At 44.2% G+C, this 22,080-nt stretch overlaps 1 protein-coding gene across 1 annotated transcript in view; it reads right to left on the reverse strand.

The window, feature by feature from the left end:
• LOC110500912 (voltage-gated potassium channel subunit beta-2) overlaps window positions 1-18,792 on the reverse strand; it is a 78,838-nt gene extending 60,046 nt beyond the window's left edge. The window contains 4 exon segments of the mRNA XM_090214968.1: window positions 66-145; window positions 8,548-8,585; window positions 8,665-8,708; window positions 18,503-18,792. Of these exon segments, the coding sequence (XP_090071094.1) occupies window positions 66-145; window positions 8,548-8,585; window positions 8,665-8,708; window positions 18,503-18,792 (452 nt within the window).
• Window positions 18,793-22,080: the final 3,288 nt, after the last annotated feature.

The raw sequence follows: 22,080 nt of genomic DNA on the forward strand, positions 1-22,080 counted from the left end.
CATTTAGCCATCTATGAATTATTTGCTTGCCTACTGGGTGGAGAAGGGGAGAGAGAGTAGCGTACCTTCCTGAAGCGTAAACCTCTGCTGTGTCAAACAGGTTCACTCCGTTGTCATAGGCTATGGTCATCAGGCTCTCTGCCATCTACACACACACACACACACACACACACACACACACACACACACACACACACACACACACACACACACACACAATGAATGAATGAAAACACACACATACAGTGGGTATAGAGAGTCACCACCCCTTTTCAAAATGTTAACCTTTTGTTGCCTTACAGTAACCCACAATGTCCAAGTGAAAAAATACATTAAAACAACAATTAAAAATAAAACAATACAATACCCTATTTGTGTCATGTACACTCCCTCTCCGGCCTCGAGGTCCTCAGGCTGCTGATTACCCCGCACACCTGTCACCATCGTCTCGCGCACCTGCGCCTCATGACACCCCTGGACTCTATCACCTCCTTGATTATCTCCTCTATATCTGTCATTCCCCTTGTCAAGTCCTGACCTTAGTTCCTTTTTTATGTCTCTATTTTAGTTTGGTCAGGGCGGGAGTTGGGGTGGGCATTCTATGTTTGGTTCTGTGTGTTAGATTTCTATGTGTTTTCCAAATCAGAGGCAGCTGTCAATCGTTGTCTCTGATTGAGAACCATACTTAGGCAGCCTGTTTTCCCACTATGGGTTGTGGGTAGTTGTTTTCTGTTTTGTGTGTATTGCACCTTGCAGAACTGTTCGTTTGTCGTGTTGTTTTTTGTTCAAGTATTCGTATTTATTAAAAGTATTATGAATACTTACCACCCTGCACCTTGGTCCTCTTCTCCTTCTCCCCATGACAATCGTTACAGAACTATCTTCTTCCCAATCGTTACACCCCTTGGTTCTTTCCTCAGGTGTTACTGACTCTGTTTTCATGTCAGTGCGTTGTTTGTGTTTCGTGTTCATTGTTTCTTTTATTTATTAAAACACTCACTCCCTGAACTTGCTTCCCAACTCTCAGCACATTCATTACAACTTGGATAAGTAAACATCCCCACTTTTAAAATTGCAATTGCAAACTTGCTGAGGTATAACCAACCACCGTCCAGATCCCAAATCAAGCTAATTGGCTTCCATCTGTGATCAATTGTAGTGGCTTTGATTAGTCCAGAAAAAAAGCGGCTGTTCATAGAGGACTCCAATTCAAAGCAAAGGATCCACTGTGGGCGGAAAGGTACTTTCAAAAGATCTAAACTCAGAAAAAATAGATAATTCGTAAAAATCCAAATAACTTCACAGATCTTCATTGTAAAGGGTTTTGACACTGTTTCCCATGCTTGTTCAATGAACCATAAACAATTAATGAACATGCACCTGTGGAATGGTTATTAAGACACTAACAGCTTACAGATGTCACCAGCCATACTGCTTGTTCTGTGCGTGATTTCCTGCAAGACAGGAATGTCAGTGTTCTGCCATGGTCAGCGAAGAGCCCGGATCTCAATCCCATTGAGCATGTCTGGGACCTGTTGGATCGGAGGGTGAGAGCTAGGGCCATTCTCCCCATAAATGTCCTGGAACTTGCAGTTGCCTTGGTGGAAGAGTGGAGTAACATCTCACAGCAAGAACTGACAAATCTGGGGCAGTCCTTCAGGAGGAGATGCACTGCAGTAATTAATGCAGCTGGTGGCCACACCAGATATTGACTGTTACTTTTGATTTTGACCCCCCCCCCCCCCCCCTTGGTTCAGGGACACATTATTCAATTTCTGTTAGTCACATGGAACTGTTAATTTCTGTTAGTCTGTGGAACTTGTTCAGTTTGTCTCATTTGTTGAATCTTGTCATGTTCATACAAATATATTTTTTTAAATTTGCTGTGATTATAAGATACAATTGTGGAAAGGGACAAGTCAGGGGGTGGATATGAAACTATTTCAAAGGCTTTGTCTATCCCTCGGAGCAGAGTTAAGACAATTATTAAGAAGTGGAAGGCGTATGGCACCACCCAGACCCTGCATAGATCAGGACGTCCCTCCAAACTGGATGACAGGGCAAGGAGGAGACTGATCAGAGAGGCTGCCAAGCAGCCAATGGTGAACTTGAAGGAGCTTCAGGCCTTTATGGCAAAGACTGGTCAATGTGTGCATGTGACCACAATATCACAAACACTCCACAAATCTGGCCTCTCTGCGAGGGTGGCAAGAAAAAAAAGTATTGTTTGAGCCAAAAAGCACATTGTAGATTCCGAAGTCAAGTGGCAAAAAGTGCTGTGGTCAGAAGAGTGTAAAGAACACCACGCCTATGGTAAAGAACACCACGCCTATGGTAAAGAACACCACGTCTACAGTAAAGAACACCACGTCTATGGTAAAGAACACCACGTCTACAGTAAAGAACACCACGTCTATGGTAAAGAACACCACGCCTATGGTAAAGAACAGTAAAGAACACCACGTCTATGGTAAAGAACACCACGCCTATGGTAAAGAACAGTAAAGAACACCACGCCTATGGTAAAGAACACCACGTCTACAGTAAAGAACAGTAAAGAACACCACGCCTATGGTAAAGAACACCACGTCTACAGTGAAGAACAGTAAAGAACACCTCGCCTATGGTAAAGAACACCACGTCTACAGTAAAGAACAGTAAAGAACACCACGTCTACAGTAAAGAACAGTAAAGAACACCTCGCCTATGGTAAAGAACAGTAAAGAACACCTCGCCTATGGTAAAGAACACCACGTCTACAGTAAAGAACAGTAAAGAACACCACGCCTATGGTAAAGAACACCACGTCTACAGTAAAGAACAGTAAAGAACACCACGTCTACAGTAAAGAACAGTAAAGAACACCACGCCTATGGTAAAGAACACCACGTCTACAGTAAAGAACAGTAAAGAACAGTAAAGAACACCTCGCCTATGGTAAAGAACAGTAAAGAACACCACGTCTACAGTAAAGAACAGTAAAGAACACCACGCCTATGGTAAAGAACACCACGTCTATGGTAAAGAACACCACGTCTACAGTAAAGAACAGTAAAGAACACCACGTCTATGGTAAAGAACACCACGTCTACAGTAAAGAACAGTAAAGAACACCACGCCTATGGTAAAGAACAGTAAAGAACACCACGTCTACAGTAAAGAACAGTAAAGAACACCACGTCTACAGTAAAGAACAGTAAAGAACACCTCGCCTATGGTAAAGAACACCACGTCTACAGTAAAGAACAGTAAAGAACACCATGCCTACAGTAAGTAACCACTGCTTTTAATCAGGGCAAGGTGACCGGAAACATGACCGAATACAAACAGTGTAACTATTCCCTCCGCAAGGCAATCAAACAAGCTAAGCGTCAGTATAGAGACAAAGTAGAATCGCAATTCAACGGCTCAGACACAAGAGGTATGTGGCAGGGTCTACAGTCAATCACGGATTACAAAAAGAAAACCAGCCCAGTCACGGACCAGGACGCCTTGCTCCCAGGCAGACTAAATAACTTTTTTGCCCGCTTTGAGGACAATACAGTGCCACTGACACGGCCTGCAACGAAAACATGCGTACTCTCCTTCACTGCAGCCGAGGTGAGTAAAACATTTAAACTTGTTAACCCTCGCAAGGCTGCAGGCCCAGACGGCATCCCCAGCCGCGTCCTCAGAGCATGCGCAGACCAGCTGGCTGGTGTGTTTACGGACATATTCAATCAATCCTTATCCCAGTCTGTTGTTCCCACATGTTTCAAGAGGGCCACCATTGTTCCTGTTCCCAAGAAAGCTAAGGTAACTGAGCTAAACGACTACCGCCCCATAGCACTCACATCCGTCATCATGAAGTGCTTTGAGAGACTAGTCAAGGACCATATCACCTCCACCCTACCTGACACCCTAGACCCACTCCAATTTGCTTACCGCCCAAATAGGTCCACAGACGATGCAATCTCAACCACACTGCACACTGCCCAAACCCATCTGGACAAGAGGAATACCTATATGAGAATGCTGTTCATCGACTACAGCTCAGCATTTAACACCATAGTACCCTCCATACTGGACTTCCTGACGGGTCGCCCACAGGTGGTGAGGGTAGGTAACAACATCTCCACCCCGCTGATCCTCAACACTGGGGCCCCACAAGGGTGCGTTCTGAGCCCTCTCCTGTACTCCCTGTTCACCCACGACTGCGTGGCCACGCACGCCTCCAACTCAATCATCAAGTTTGCGGACGACACAACAGTGGTAGGCTTGATTACCAACAACGACGAGACGGCCCACAGGGAGGAGGTGAGGGCCCTCGGAGTGTGGTGTCAGGAAAATAACCTCACAATCAAAGTCAACAAAACTAAGGAGATGATTGTGGACTTCAGGAAACAGCAGAGGGAGCACCCCCCTATCCACATCGATGGGACAGTAGTGGAGAGGGTAGTAAGTTTTAAGTTCCTCGGCGTACACATCACAGACAAACTGAATTGGTCCACCCACACAGACAGCATCGTGAAGAAGGCGCAGAAGCGCCTCTTCAACCTCAGGAGGCTGAAGAAATTCGGCTTGTCACCAAAAGCACTCACAAACTTCTACAGATGCACAATCGAGAGCATCCTGTCGGGCTGTATCACCGCCTGGTACGGCAACTGCTCCGCCCACAACCGTAAGGCTCTCCAGAGGGTAGTGAGGTCTGCACAACGCATCACCGGGGGCAAACTACCTGCCCTCCAGGACACCTACACCACCGGATGTCACAGGAAGGCCATAAAGATCATCAAGGACAACAACCACCCGAGCCACTGCCTGTTCACCCCGCTATCATCCAGAAGGTGAGGTCAGTACAGGTGCATCAAAGCAGGGACCGAGAGACTAAAAAACAGCTTCTATCTGAAGGCCATCAGACTGTTAAACAGCCACCACTAACATTGAGTGGCTGCTGCCAACACACTGACTCACACTAACTCCAGCCACTTTAATAATGGGAATTGATGGGAATTTATGTAAAATATATCACTACAGTAAAGAACACCACGTCTACAGTAAAGAACACCACGTCTACAGTAAAGAACACCACGTCTACAGTAAAGAACACCACACCTACAGTAAAGAACACCACGTCTACAGTAAAGAACACCACGTCTACAGTAATGAACACCACGTCTACAGTAAAGAACACCACACCTACAGTAAAGAACACCACGTCTACAGTAAAGAACACCACGCCTACAGTAAAGAACACCACGCCTACAGTAAAGAACACCACACCTACAGTAAAGAACACCACACCTACAGTAAAGAACACCACGTCTACAGTAAATAACACCACGTCTACAGTAAAGAACACCACACCTACAGTAAAGAACACCACATCTACAGTAAAGAACACCACGTCTACAGTAAAGAACACCACACCTACTGTAAAGAACACCACGTCTACAGTAAAGAACACCACACCTACAGTAAAGAACACCACGTCTACAGTAAAGAACACCACGTCTACAGTAAAGAACACCACACCTACAGTAAAGAACACCACGTCGACAGTAAAGAACACCACGTCTACAGTAAAGAACACCACGTCTACAGTAAAGAACACCACGTCTACAGTAAAGAACACCACGTCTACAGTAAAGAACACCACGTCTACAGTAAAGAACACCAAGCCTACATTAAAGAACACCACGTATACAGTAAAGAACACCACGCCTACAGTAAAGAACACCACACCTACAGTAAAGAACACCACGTCTACAGTAAAGAACACCACGTCTACAGTAAAGAACACCACGTCTACAGTAAAGAACACCAAGCCTACATTAAAGAACACCACGTCTACAGTAAAGAACACCACGTCTACTGTAAAGAACACCACGCCTATAGTAAAGAACACCACGTCTACAATAAAGCACGGCGGTGGCAGCATCCTGTTGTGGGGGGGGTTTCTATTCAGCTGTTACTGTATCTCTTATCAGGATAGAAGGGAAAATGAGAACCTGCAGCTCTCTGCCACGAAGTTGAAGTTGGGAAGATGGTACACGTTTCAACATGACAATGACCCAAAGCACATCTCCAAATCAACCGTACAGTGGCTGAAGGACAAGAAGGTGAAAGTCCCTGAGTGTTCTAGTAAGAGCCACACACATATATATACATATATATATGCACAACCACACACCAACATAATTAATGATAACACACACATACACACATTTAAACTCAGCAAAAAAAGAAACGTCCTCTTACTGTCAACTGTGTTTATTTTCAGCAAACTTAAGATGTATAAATATTTGTATGAATATATCAAGATTCAACAACTGAGACATAAACTGAACAAGTTCCACAGATATGTGACTAACAGAAATTGAATAATGTGTCCCTGAACAAAGGGGGGGGGGGGTCAAGGCCCACCTGCAAGTTCCCGGACCTTTCTGGGGGGAATGGCCCTAGCCCTCACCCTCCAATCCAACAGGTCACAGATGTGCACAGTGGGATCTTCGCTGGCCATGGCAGAACACTGACGTTCCTGTCTTGCAGGAAATCACGCACATAATGAGCAGTATGGCTGGTGGCATTGTCATGCTGGAGGGTCATGTCAGGATGAGCCTGCAGGAAGGGTACCACATGAGGGAGGAGGATGTCTTCTGTGTAACGCACAGCGTTGAAATTGCCTGCAATGACAACATGCGCAATCCGATGATGCTGTGACAGACCGCCCCCTCCACTTCCAAATCGATCCCACTTCAGAGTACAGGCCTCGGTGTAATGCTCATTCCTTCAACTATAAACGCGAATCCGACCATCACCTCTGGTGAGACAAAACCGCGACTCGTAGGTGAAGAGCACTTTTTGCCAGTCCTGTCTAATCCAGCGACAGTGAGTTGTGCCCATAGGCAACGTTGTTGTCGGTGATGTCTGGTGAGGACCTGCCTTACTACAACAGGCCTACAATCCCTCAGTCCAGCCTCTCTCAGCCTATTGCGGACCGTCTGAGCACTGATGGAGGGATTGTGCGTTCCTGGTGTAACTCGGGCAGTTGTTGTTGCCATCCTGTACCTGTCCTGCAGCTGTGATGTTCTTAGGTGTCTCACAGTATGGACATTGCAATTTATTGCCCTGTCCACATCTGCAGTCTTCATGCCTCTTTGCAGCATGCCTAAGGCACGTTCACGCAGATGAGCATGGACCCTGGGCATCTTTCTTTTGGTGTTTTTTAGAGTCAGTATAAAGGCCTCTTTAGTGTCCTAAGTTTTCACAACTGTGACCTTAATTGCCTACCATCAGCTGTTAGTGTCTTAATTATGGCTAGGGGGCAGTATTTCAACGTCTGGATGAGAAGCGTGCCCAAAGTAAACTGCCTGTTACTCAGGCTCAGAAGCTAGGATATGCATGTAATTGGTAGTATTGGATAGAAAACACTAACGTTTCTAAAACTGTTTAAATAATGTCTGTGAGTATTACATAACTCATAAGGCATGCGAAAACCTGAGGACAATCCATCCAGGAAGTGGGATTTGTTTTATGTGGGTATTTTCAATTGAATGCCTATGCAGTATCCAATGGGTTAGGACCCAGATTGCAGTTCCTATGGCTTCCAATAGATGTCAACAGTCTTTAGACATCGTTTCAGGCTTGTTTTCTGAAAAATGAAGAAGAATGAGACCTTTTGGTCAGTGGACTGAGGAAGAATGCAGAGCTGGTTTGCGGGCGTGACCGATTGCACGGCCTCGTTGTTTTTCTTTCTATTGAATATGCTATTGTCCGGTTTAAATATTATTGATTATTTTGACAATTGACACCCTGAGGATTAATTAATTACCGGTACTTTTAGGATGTATTAGTCTGCATGTTTTGACTGCCTTGGAGCCAGTGGATTACTGAACAAAACGCGCCAACAAAACAGAGTTTTTGGGATATAAAGAGGGACTTTATCGAACAAAAATAACATTTACTGTGTAGCTGGGACTCTTGTGACTGCAACCATATGAAGATCTTCAAAGGTAAGTGATTAATTATATCTGATTACAAAAGTTTATCTGACTTTTGTAATTCCTTTACTTGGCTGTAAAATGCTTTTGTAAGCGGGGCGCTGTCCTCAGATAATCGCATGGTATGCTTTCGCCGTAACGCCTTTTTGAAATCTGACAAAGCGGCTGGATTAACAATAAGTTCATCTTTAAACCGATGTATAACACTTGTATATTTTAGGAATGTTTATTATGACTATTTCTGTATTTTGAATTTGGAGCTCTGCAATTTCACTGGATGTTGTCGGGGTGGGTTGCTAGCGGAACGCCTGCGGGAGAAAGGTTAACGACCGTTCCACAGTTGCATGTTCATTCATTGTTTATGGTTCATTAAACAAGCATAGGAAACAATGTTTAAACCCTTTACAATGAAGATCTTTGAAGTTTTCTTAGATTTTTACGAATTATATTTGACAGACAGGGTCCTGAAAAAGGGACGTTTATTTTTTTGCTGAGTTTATATAGACACACACATATATATACACACAACCACATACCAACAGAATTAATGATAACACACACATACCTCATCTGTGATCTGTGAACCAAACGTCACCCATGTTCCTGTGGAAAGAGAAAACTGTCAAACACACACGTAGTATAAGGTTGTGTGTGTGTGTGTGTGTGTGTGTGTTCTACTCACCTAACCCTAAACATGAAACTCTGAGACCAGATTTTCCCAGATTCCTGAAACAGATCAATCAATCATTTAACATCCTCAATGTGTGTGTGATTGGTTAGCTGAACTGAATCACATGATCAATCAGTCAATCACCCATCTGTGCTCTTTGACATTGCATGCTCAGATAACAAATGTGTTTTTCTTAATGTTTACATATCCTGCGTTACTCATGTCATATGTATATACTGTATTCTATACTATCTACTGTATCTCAGTCTATGCCGCTCTGACACTGCCCGTCCATAAAGCATAACTACAAAGATTACATCATCACACAAAACGCTAATTGTTTTGCACATTATGCTCTCATAGTCTCACTGCAGAATTAGACGTTTATCCAAAGTCACGTTTAGAAGACTTTTAGTTGCTCCTGATGCTCTGGTTCGTTACATTTCTCTGACGTCACATTAAGAGAGTTAAGTTTAGGCCCTCATTCTGAATGTTTAAGGTAAGGGTTAGGGTTAGGTTTACATTTATGGGTTAGGGATAGGGATAGGGTTCGGGTTCAGGTTAGGGTAAGGGTAAGGGTTAAGGTTTGGGATAGGGTTATGGTTGGGGGTTAATATTTGGGATAGGGTTAAGGGTTAGGGTTAGGCTTAGGGTTAAGTTTTGGGATAGGTTTAGGGTTAGGGTTAAGTGTTAGGGTAAGGGTTATGGTGTGGTATAGGGTTAAGGTTTGGGATAGGGTTAGGGTTAAGGGTTTAGGGTTAGGGTTTGGGATATGGTTAGGGTTAACAATTAGGGTTAGGGAAAACTGTTAGGGTTAGGGTAAGGGTTAAGGTGTGGTATAGGGTTAGGGTTAGGTTTAAGTGTTAGGGTTAAGGGTTAGGGTTAGGAGACCCAACAATCAGGAAACAACAGGCCCAACAATCAGGAAACAACAGGCCCAACAATCAGGAAACATCAGGCACAACAATCAGGAAACATAGTCCCAACAGTCAGGAAACAACAGGCCCAACAATCAGGAAACATCAGGCACAACAATCAGGAAACAACAGGCCCAACAATCAGGAAACATCAGGCACAACAGTCAGGAAACATCAGGCACAACAATCAGGAAACAACAGGCCCAACAATCAGGAAACAACAGGCACAACAATCAGGAAACTACACACTATCACCATGACCATCAATCTCTCTCTCTCTCTTTCTTTTACACTGAGGATATTTTTGCAGAATTCTGCAGAGTCTCAATTTGTTTTTTGTCCCATTTTGTGAATTCTTGGTTGGTGAGCGGACCCTAGACCTCACAACCATGAAGGGCAATGGGTTATATAAACAATCCAAAATATTACACACTTACACACACAGATACACACACAGATACAAATACACACACTCACGGAGAGACACAAACACACACACACACACACACACGGAGAGACAAAGACACACACAGACACAAACACACACACACAGGGAGAGACATACACACACAGAGATACAGATAAACACACAAACACACACCCACACACACACAAACACACAGGCACGCACACACACACACACAAACACACACACAGAGATACAAAAACACACACACAAACAAACACACACAAACACACACACACAGAGATACAAACACACACAAACAAACACACACAAAGATACAAACACACACAAACACACACACACACACACACAAAATCTGACACAGCTGCTGGATTAACTTCTTAAGGTATAGGGGGCAGCATTTTCACTTTTGGATAAATAGCTTGCCCAATTTCAACTTCCTGCTACTCATGCCAACAATATAAGATAGTAATATTATTAGTACATTTGGATAGAAAAAACTGTGTAGTTTCTAAAACTGTTTGAATCATGTCTGTGAGAATAACAGAATTGATGTAGCAGGCAAAACCCTGAGGACTAACCGTTCAGATTTTTGAGGTCTGTCTGTTCAGTGAGTGCTCATTGGGAAACTATATTTCTTAGGCACCGCTTCCATTGGATGTCACCAGTCTTTGGAATTTGGTTGAGGTTATTCCTTTTTGCAATGAAGAAGTACGGTCATCTAGGAAATGGGTAACACTGTTGAGTGTTTCGCACGACTTGAAAAGTAGAGTTAGTTTCCTCTCATCCTCTATTGAAAACAGATAGACCCGTCTTCAATTTGATTAATTATTAACGTTTAAAAATACCTAAAGTTTTGGCAAAGTTTACAGGCAACTTTTGAGATATTTCTAGTGACGTTGCGCAATTTGGAAGCTGTTTTTTTCTGGATCAAACGCGCCAAATAAATGGACATTTTGGATATATATGGACGGAATTAATCGAACAAAAGGACCAATTGTGATGTTTCAAGAAGACACTGGATGAACACCAGAGAGTGTCGCAGGAGCAGATGTGACAGTACCCCCCCCCCCCTACAGACGCCACCTGGCGCACGACCTGGCTTGTCTGGGTGTGAGGTATGATAATCCTGTAAGAGGGAGGGATCCAGAATGTGACGACGGGGCACCTAGCAGCGCTCCTCCGGCCCGTATCTGTGACCCCAACGGCGCACATCCAAAAGCTGCCGGACGGTATAGGCAGGATGGTCGAGAGAGGAGCTGCCAAACAAGAGTAGTCACGGATGAATCTTCTATAAAAATTGGCAAACCCCAGGAAACGCTGTAACTGCTTCAGATTCGCGGGCACAGGCCACTCTGTGACTGCCCTAACCTTGGCAGGGTCCATTCATAGCTGACCTTGAGCAATAATGTAACCCAAGAAGGACATAGAGGAAACCTGAAACTCACATTTCTCAGCCTTAACAAATAGCTTATTCTCCAACAGCCTTTCGAGAACTTAGTGGACGTGTTGCTTGTGAGCCTCAAGGTCCTTCGAAAAAATAAGACTGTCATCCACATAGACAAAAACAAAACGCCCAATGACATCCCTAAGGACATCATTAACCAGGGATACTTGCTCCTGACAGTGATACTATTCAAACCACGGAAGTCTATGCATGGCCTCAGTGACCCATCCTTCTTCTTGACAAAGAAAAACCCAGCTCCCAACAGAGAGGAAGAATGCCTGATATGTCCGACAGCCAGGGAGTCCTGGATGTATTCCTCCATGGCCTCTTGCTCAGGGCCAGAGAGGTTATACAACCTGCTACTAGGGAGTGGAGCTCCAGGCTGAAGCGCGATAGCACAGTCGTACGGCCGATGAGGCGGCTGAGATGGGGTGTGGTGCTCTCGAGATGGTACAGCAGAGTAACAGGATCTTGAATAATCATAAATGGCTAGAATCATGAACTGATTGACTGAGCAGAGATTACAATCTGGCAGTTTGGAAGAGTCAGGACTGAGTATTTGTAGAGGTTTTGATTATGGAACAAGTAGGGATTTGCTCTGACTCCACCACACCTGTCTCCAACCACACATTCACACAGAGAAGGAGAAGGAGAGAGGGAGAGTGTACACTGGGACTAACTGCAGGTCAAGAAGACACGAGATGAACACCAGAGAGTGGAGCAGGAGCAGATGTGACATTACTGGGGCCGAGCTCCCTGCTATCCAGGACCTCTACACCACGCAGTGTCAGAGGAAGACCCTAAAAATGGTCAGACTCCAGCCACCCAAGTCATAGACTGTTCTCTCTCCCCCTGCATGGCACCAAGTCTGGAACCAACAGGACCCGGAACAGCTTCTATCCTCAAGCCAAAAGACTGTAAATAGTTTGTTAAATAATTAACAAAATAGCTACCAGGACTATCTGCATTTACCCTTTTTACACTAACTTTTTGAGACTTATTTTTTTTATATAAGCTGCTGCTACTGTTTATTATCTCTTTATTTCTAGTTATTGTCAGGGCCCGGTTACGAACCCGGGTCTCCGGAGTGAGAAACAGTCACTTAACCTACTGAGCCACGAATAGTCAGCAGAACCCAGAAGATGAGGCAGACACAGCAGTACTTGAGACGGTGTATTTAATGAAGTAAAAAGAGAAGTCCTTCAGGAAAACATGTGACTCCACAACCTCAAAAGGAATTCCACAAGAACAAAGGTAATCCTCCAAGACAAAAAGGTAAATCCACAAGGTGGTAGGAATAGCATAAAAAGCCTCAAAAGACACTCAAAAATAAATAAACAAGAACAAAAACAGAATTCCACAAGAGAGTCCACCGGGATCAACAAGAGTTCACAGAATACTAGGGCTGGGTGCTAACATACAAACACAGAGCAAAGAACTGAGGAAAACTAAGGGTTTAAATACAATCAGGGGAAACGAGGCACAGGTGCAAATAATAATGGGGATCAAGGGAAAACAAAAGGTCAAAAAGCACAATGGGGGCATCTAGTGACCAAAAACCGGAACAACCCTGGCCAAATCCTGACAGTTATATGTATATATCTACTTCCATTACCTCGTACCCCTGCACATCAACTGGTACTGGTACACTGTTTATATAGCCAAGTTACTACCTCGTACCCCTGCACATTCACTCTGTACTGGTACACTGTTTATATAGCTATGTTACTGCCTCATACCCCTGCACATCGACTGGTACTGGTACCCTGTTTATATAGCCAAGTTACTACCTCGTACCCCTGCACATCAACTGGTACTGGTACACTGTTTATATAGCCAAGTTACTACCTCGTACCCCTGCACATCAACTGGTACTGGTACACTGTTTATATAGCCAAGTTACTACCTCGTACCCCTGCACATTCACTCTGTACTGGTACACTGTTTATATAGCCATGTTACTGCCTCATACCCCTGCACATCGACTGGTACTGGTACCCTGTTTATATAGCCAAGTTACTACCTCATACCCCCCTGCACATCGATTGGTACTGGTACCCTGTTTACATAGCCATGTTACTGCCTCATACCCCTGCACATCCACTCTGTACTGGTACCCTGTTTATATAGCCATGTTACTACCTCATACCCCTGCACATCCACTCTGTACTGGTACCCTGTTTATATAGCCATGTTACTACCTCATACCCCTGCACATCCACTCTGTACTGGTACCCTGTTTATATAGCTATGTTACTACCTCATACCCCTGCACATCCACTCTGTACTGCTACCCTGTTTATATAGCCATGCATCTACCTCATACCCCTGCACATCCACTCTGTACTGGTACCCTGTTTATATAGCCATGTTACTACCTCATACCACTGCACATCCACTCTCTACTGGTACACTGTTTATATATCCATGTTACTACCTCATACCCCTGCACATCCACTCTGTACTGGTACCCTGTTTATATAGCCATGTTACTACCTCAAACCCCTGCACATTCACTCTGTACTGGTACCCTGTTTATATAGCCATGTTACTTTCTCATACCCTTGCACATCGACTGGTACCCTGCTGCTATAACTTGTTGGGGATAGGGGGCAGTATTTTCACTTTGGATGAATTGCGTGCCCATAGTGAACTGCATCCTACTCTGTCCTAGATTGCTAATATATGCATATTATTAGATAGAAAACACTCTGAAGTTTCTAAAACTGTTTGAATTATGTCTGTGAGTATAACAGAACTCATAGGGCAGACATTCTTCCAAACAAGAAGTGACATTCTGAAAGTTGGGACAACTTTGACGTTATCGCCCCCTCCTTTCCCAACAAGAAATGGATCTGGAAGCACTTCCTACGCCTTCCACTAGATGTCCTCATTCAGTAGAAAGTGGAATGGAGCATTTTTATTTTTATTTTATTTATTTCACCTTTATTTAACCAGGTAGGCTAGTTGAGAACAAGTTCTCATTTACAACTGCGACCTGTCCAAGATAAGGCATAGCAGTGTGAACAGACAACACAGAGTTACACATGGAGTAAACAATTAACAAGTCAATAACACAGTAGAAAAAAGGGGAGTCTATATATACATTGTGTGCAAAAGGCATGAGAAGGTAGGCGAATAATTACAATTATGCAGATTAACACTGGAGTGATAAATGATCAGATGGTTATGTACAGGTAGAGATATTGGTGTGCAAAAGAGCAGACAAATAAATAAATAAAAACAGTATGGGGATGAGGTAGGTGAAAATGGGTGGCTATTTACCAATAGACTATGTACAGCTGCAGCGATCGGTTAGCTGCTCAGATAGCAGATGTTTGAAGTTGGTGAGGGAGATAAAAGTCTCCAACTTCAGCGATTTTTGCAATTCGTTCCAGTCACAGGCAGCAGAGAACTGGAACGAAAGGCGGCCAAATGAGGTGTTGGCTTTAGGGATGATCAGTGAGATACACCTGCTGGAGCGCGTGCTACGGATGGGTGTTGCCATCATAACCAGTGAACTGAGAATTTGTGTGTGAACTTTGACCTAATGGGAGGGGAAATAGTCAGTGTCCCGACAGAATGCCATTTTCCTGTGGCGCATTTCTCTGTGGGTGCTACCGCTGTTCCAGTTGGCTCCAGCTGAAAACGTTTGATCCAGTTGGAACGTTATTGGATATATATGATAATAACATCCTTAAGATTGATTCTCTACTTAGTTTGACCAGTTTTTTCGACCTGGAATATATCTTTTGGAAGTTTTCGTGCGAGTTATCTTGGACCAGCAGTCAGTTTTTGGGCACCTGAGCTGAAAGTGATAGCAAATGCAACTACTTGGACACTAGTATTGGACATTATGGAACAAAACAACGATTTATTGTGGAACTAGGACTCCTTGCACTACATTCTGATGAAAGATCATCAAAGGTAAGGGAATATTTATGTTTATTTATGTTTCTGTTGACTCCAACATGGCGGAGAAATACTGAGCGCCGTCTCAGATTGTTGCAATGTTAGGCTTTTTCCGTAACGTTTGTAAAAAATCTGACACAGCGGTTGCATTAAGAACCAGTGTATCTTTAATTATATGTAGAACATGTACCTTTAGTCAAAGTTTATGATGAGTATTTCTGTTATCTGGCGTAGCTTTCTATAATTTCTCCGGATATTTTGGAGGAATTTTTGAACATGGCGTCAATGTAAACCGAGATTTGTGGATATAAAAATGCATATTATCGAACAAAACATAAATGTACTGTGTAACATGTCATATGACTGTCATCTGATGAAGATTTTCAAAAGGTTAGTGATTCATTTTATCTCTAATCTTGCTTTTGTGATTTTATCTTTGGCTGGAAAAAATGGCTGCGTTTTTTCTTTGGTTTGGTGGTGGTCTAACATAAATATATGTTGTGTTTTCACTGTAAAACATTTTAAAAATCTGACATGATGGGTAGATGAACAAGATGTTTATCTTTCATTTGAGGTATTGGACTTGTTAATGTGTGAAAGTTAAATATTTCTAAAGAATATTTCTGAATTCCCTGCGCCACCTTTTCAGCTGAACAGGGGGAGGGGGGGTGGGGGGTGGAGTTATCCTTGCCATAACAGTAACAGCCTCCAATCTTCTGGGAAGGCTTTCCATTAGATGTTGGAACATTGCTGTGGGGAGTTGCTTCCATTTAGCCACAAGAGCATTAGTGAGGTTGGGTACTGATGTTGGGTGATTAGGCCTGGCTCGCAGTCAGCGTTCCAATTCATCCCAAAGGTGTCAGGGTTCTGTGCAGGCCAGTCAAGTTCTTCCACACTAATCTCGACAAACCATTTTTGTATGGACCTCGCTTTATGCATGGGGGCATTGTCATGCTGATACAGGAAAGGCCTTCCCCAAACTGTTGCCACAAAATTGAAAGCACAGAATCATCTTGAATGTCATTGCATGCTGTTTCACTAAGATTTCACTTCACTGGAACTCAGGGGTATTGCCCGAACCATTAAAAACAGCCCCAGAAAATTATTCCTCCTTCACCAAACTTTCCAGTTGGCACCATGCATTGGGTCAGGTAGCGTTCTCCTGGCACCCCCCAAACCCAGATTGGTCCTTTGGACAGGCAGATGGTGAAGCGTGATTCATCACACCAAGGAACACGTTTCCACTGCTCCAGAGCCCAATGGCGGTGAGCTTTACACAACTCCAGTTGACGCTTGGCATTGCACATAGTGATCTTAGGCTATTGTGCGGCTGTTCGGCCATGGAAGCCCATTTCCTGAAGCTCCCGACGAACAGTTATTGTGCTGACATTGATTCCAGAGGCAGTTTGGAACTCGGTAGTGAGTTTTGCAACCGAGGACAGACGATTTTTACACACCTACCACTGAGCCGTTGTTGCTCCTAGATGTTTCCACTTCACAATAACAGCACTTACAGTTGACCGGGGCAGCTCTAGCAGGGCAGAAATGTGACGAACTGACTTGTTGGAAAGATGACATCCTTGCCACTTTGAAAGTCACTGAGCTTTGCAGTAAGACCATTCTACTGCCAATGGTTGTTTATGGAGATTGCATGGCCGTGTGCTTGATTTTATACACCTGTCAGCAATGGGTGTGGCTGAAATAGCGGAATCCACCAATTTGAAGGTGTGTCCACAATCTTTTGTATATATTGTGTAGTTAAAAAAGCATTTTTGCGGATAATACTGTGGTATACTACAACATTCTACAGTAAGATCAACACATGATCGAGGGATACTAAAATGTGTAGTATGATATTCTAGAGTATACTACATTTTACTATAGAATTAGTAAGTACTGTAGTATTCTGGTTTTACTGGTTTAGTTTGGGGGCCATGATGCCTTTATTTTTTAGGGTTTGAACCTTTAGTTTAGGCATGCCTGTTTGCACTTTCCTTTTTGGGATACTTAGCTATTTATTTTAGTCTGAACAAATAATAACCAACTTGGACTGGCTGACTGTAACGTTTGTCGTCCTCGTCTGAGGAGTATGAAGGATCGGAGGACCAATGCGCAGCGTGGTACGTGTTCATTATGATATTTATTAAACTCAGAACACTAAAACAAAAATAACAAAGGGAATGACACGAAACGATACAGTCCTGTCTGGTGAAGACACAAAACAGAAAACAATCACCCACACCACGCAGGTGGGAAAAGGCTACCTAAGTATGATTCTCAATCAGAGACAATGAACTACACCTGCCTCTGATTGAGAACCATACCAGGCCAAACACAAAACCACAGCATAGAAAAATGAACATAGACTACCCACCCAACTCACGCTCTGACCATACTAAATCAAAGACATAACAAAATAACTAAGGTCAGAACGTGACACCGACCAAAAGGAATCAAGACAGCGCTGGCCCTGGACCAAGGTAATGTGCTGTTGCCCTGGACCAAGGTAAGATAGCTGGCCCTGGACCAAGGTAAGGCTGCTGTCACCCTAGACCAAGGTAAGGTGCTGTCGCCCTGCACCAAGGACAGGTTGCTGTCACCCTGGACCAAGGTAAGGTGTTGTCGCCCTAGACCAAGGTAAGGTGCTGTCGTCCTGCACCACGGACAGGTTGCTGTCGTCTTGGACCAAGGTAAGGTAATGTCGTCATGCACCAAGGACAGGTTGTTGTCGCCCTGGACCAAAGTAAGGTGCTGTCGCCCTGGTCCAAGGTAAGGTGCTGTCGCCATGGACCAAGGTAAGATAGCTGTAACTCTGGTCCAAGGTAAGATAGCTGTCGCCGTGGACCAAGGTAAGGTGCTGTCGCCATGGACCAAGGTAAGATAGCTGTAACTCTGGTCCAAGGTAAGATAGCTGTCACCGTGGACCAAGGTAAGGTTGCAGTCGCCCTGGACCAAGGACAGGTTGCTGTCGCCCTGGACCGGTAAGGTTGCTGTCACCTTGGTCCAAGGTATGGCTGCTATCTCCCTGGACCAAGGAAAGGTTGCTGTACATCCAACATCTGGTTGCATACCCTTACTTTTCACATGAAAGCATACATTCAGTCAGGATACTGAACCATTCTGTGTGTGTGTCTACTGTCTACCCACCTGTATGGCATAGCGGTCTGTTCTGCAGTACACTCCGTCACCGTGAGGTCACATTCTCTGAGATAGAGTTCCAGCCTCCGTCGCTCCATAAGTGCCCTGGCAGCCTGTAGTATCTGTCCTGCTAGAGCCGACTCCTCCTTTCCTCCTCCCCCTCTCTTTCCCGACCCACTCTTAGCGGTGGCGGATGTTTTGGGTTTCTTACTGAACCCATACAGTGCCTCCACACTGAACTTACCCCCTTTACCGGCTGATGAGCCACAGCCTGCACCCGACGGTCGCCCTGCGGACATGGTGAATCACGGACTGTTACCCCTGGCAGCGAACCCCCTGGCAACCCCTACCTCTGACCCTTGACCCAAAACCCCTGACCTCTCTACTGAGTCCTAGGCCTTCAGTGTGTTCAGCTTGTCCTGTTCCAGGTGATCCTAGATCCAAAAAGCAGCAGACTCTCTGGTTGAATGTTCTAGAAACTCTTTGGTAAATGTTTCTTAACATCCCGGTATCATACCCTCCATGGGTTAAGGATAGACCAACAGGTCACAGTTCTGCCCTCCAACAAGTCAGGGCAGGTTTGGAGGGGAGGTCAGGTTCAAACAGCAGCAGGTTCAAAGGTTACTTCCTCTTCCCAAAATGGAGTCTGGCCGGAGAGTTGAGGATCCAGAAACAACACTCTATTCTCTTTCTCTCCTGCCATCCATCTGTTCTCCTCACCTCTTTCCGTCGTCCGTTTCTCTTTCACACACTCTCTTTGTTTCTTTCTTTGTCTCTCATTCACTCTCTCTGTCTCTCTCTATCCATCCGGATATCTCTCTCTATACGTTTATTATCCCTCTATCTCCATCCCTCTATATCTATTCCTCTAACACCTCTGTCCTTCTCTGTCTCCTCTCTCTCTCTCTCTCTCTCTCTCTCTCTCACCCTCCTCTCTCTCCTCTCTCTCTCCCTCCCTCCTTTTTTTATCTCTACCTCCCTCTCTTCTCTCTCTCTCCTCTCTTTTTTGCTTTCCCTCTGCTTGATTGACAACAGGATTTGGTAAAAAATACATTTAATGCCCCCCATTACCGTGTGTGTCCAGATTAAGTGAGAGAAACTGGGCAAACCGCCATACCTGACATCTGCACCCAGATTAACATAGTAACACAAACACACACTAGGGTTGTCATGATACCAGTATTGCCATACTCAGAGGTATCATGCAAGGAAACAAAACATGAAGCAGAAAACATTGCCTGAGGAAAACAGTCCTAATGTTGGGAACAAGCAGCCTTATATTGTCCCACAGAATCCTGTTTGATTTCCAAGCTGCAGTACAGTTGATGTGGGAAGTTTACATACACTTAGGTTGGAGTCATTAATACTTGCTTTTCAACCACTTCACACATTTCTTGTCAACAAACTATAGTGTTGGATAGTCGGTTAGGACATCTACTTTGTGCATGACAGAACTAATTATTCCAACAATTGTTTAGACAGATTATTTCACTTATAATTCACTGTATCACAATTCCAGTGGGTCAGAAGTTTACATACACTAAGTTGACTCTGCCTATAAACAGCTTGGAAAATTCCAGAAAATTATGTCATGGCTTTAGAAGCTTCTGATAGGCTAATTGACATCATTTGAGTCAATTGGAGGTGTACCTGTGGATGTATTTCAAGGCCTACAAACTCAGTGCCTCTTTGCTTGACATCATGGGAAAATCAAAAGAAATCACCCAAGAACTCAGAAAAAAATTGTAGACCTCCACAAGTCTGGTTCATCCTTGGGAGCAATTTCCAAACACCTGAAGTTACCACGTTCATCTGTACAAACAATAGTATGCAAGTATAAACACCATGGGACCACTCAGCCGACATACCACTCAGGAAGGAGACACGTTCTGTCTCCTAGAGATGAACGTACTTTGGTGCAAATAGTGAAAAATCAATCCCAGAACAACAGCAAAGGACCTTGTGAAGATGCTGGAGGAAACAGGTGCAAAAGTATCTATATCCACAGTAAAATGAGTCCTATATTGACATAACCTGAAAGGCCGCTCAGCAAGGAAGAAGCAACTGCTCCAAAACCGCCACAAAAAAGCCAAACTACGCTTTGCACCTGCAGATGGGGACAAATATCTTTCAAAATTTTTTTTTTTAAATGTCCTCTGGTCTGATGAAACAAAAATAGAACTGTTTGGCCATAATGACCATCGTTACGTTTGGAGGAAAACGGGGAGGCTTGCAAGCCGAAGAACACCATCCCAACCATGAAGCACGGGGGTGGCAGCATCATGTTGTGGGGGTGCTTTGAGGGACTGGTGCACTTCACAAAATAGATGGCGTCATGAGGAAAAGAAAAGCATGTGGATATATTGAAGCAAAAAAAAGCTTGGTCGCAAATGGGTCTTACAAATGGACAATGACCCCAAGCATACTTCCAAAGTTGTGGCAAAATGGCTAAAGGACAACAAAGTCAAGGTATTGGAGTGGCCATCACAAAGCTCTGACCTCAATCCCATAGAAAATGTGTGGGCAGAACTGAAAAAGCCTCTGCGAGCAAGGAGGCCTACAATCCTGACTCAGTTACACCAGCTCTGGGCCAAAATTCACCCAACTTATTGTGGGAAGCTTGTGGAAGTCTATCCAAAATGTTTGACCCAAGTTAAACAATTTAATGGCAATGCTACCAAATACTAATTGCATGTATGTAAACTTCTGACCCACTGGGAATGTGATGAAAGAAATAAAAGCTGAAATAAATTATTCTCTCTACTATTATTCTGGCATTTCACATTCTTAAAAGAAAGTGGTGATCCTAACTGACCTAAGAAAGGGAATTTCAATTTCAAGTATTAAATGTCAGGATTTAAAAAAACATTTGTGTTTAAATGTATTTGGCTAAGGTGTATGTCTCAGGATGGTCAGTTGGTGGTTGAAGATATCCCTCTAGTGGTGTGGGGGCTGTGCTTTGGCAAAGTGGGTGGGCTTATATCCTTCCTGTTTGGCCCTGTCCGGGGGTGTCCTCGGATGGGGCCACAGTGTCTCCTGACCCCTCCTGTCTCAGCCTCCAGTATTTATGCTGCAGTAGTTTATGTGCCGGGGGCTAGGGTCAGTTTGTTATATTTGGAGTACTTCTCCTGTCCTATTCGGTGTCCTGTGTGAATTTAAGTGTGCTCTCTCTAATTCTCTCCTTCTCTCTTTCTTTCTCGGAGGACCTGAGCCCTAGGACCATGCCTCAGGACTACCTGACATGATGACTCCTTGCTGTCCCCAGTCCACCTGGCCGTGCTGCTGCTCCAGTTTCAACTGTTCTGCCTTATTATTATTGGACCATGCTGGTCATTTATGAACATTTGAACATCTTGGCCATGTTCTGTTATAATCTCCACCCGGCACAGCCAGAAGAGGACTGGCCACCCCACATAGCCTGGTTCCTCTCTAGGTTTCTTCCTAGGTTTTGTCCTTTCTAGGGAGTTTTTCCTAGCCACCGTGCTTCTACACCTGCATTGCTTGCTGTTTGGGGTTTTAGGCTGGGGTTCTGTACAGCACTTTGAGATATCAGCTGATGTACGAAGGGCTACAGTGCCTTGCGAAAG

This window comes from Oncorhynchus mykiss, chromosome 21 (assembly GCF_057628025.1).
Source record: "Oncorhynchus mykiss isolate SJ-2025 chromosome 21, ASM5762802v1, whole genome shotgun sequence".
Lineage (NCBI taxonomy): Eukaryota > Metazoa > Chordata > Actinopteri > Salmoniformes > Salmonidae > Oncorhynchus > Oncorhynchus mykiss.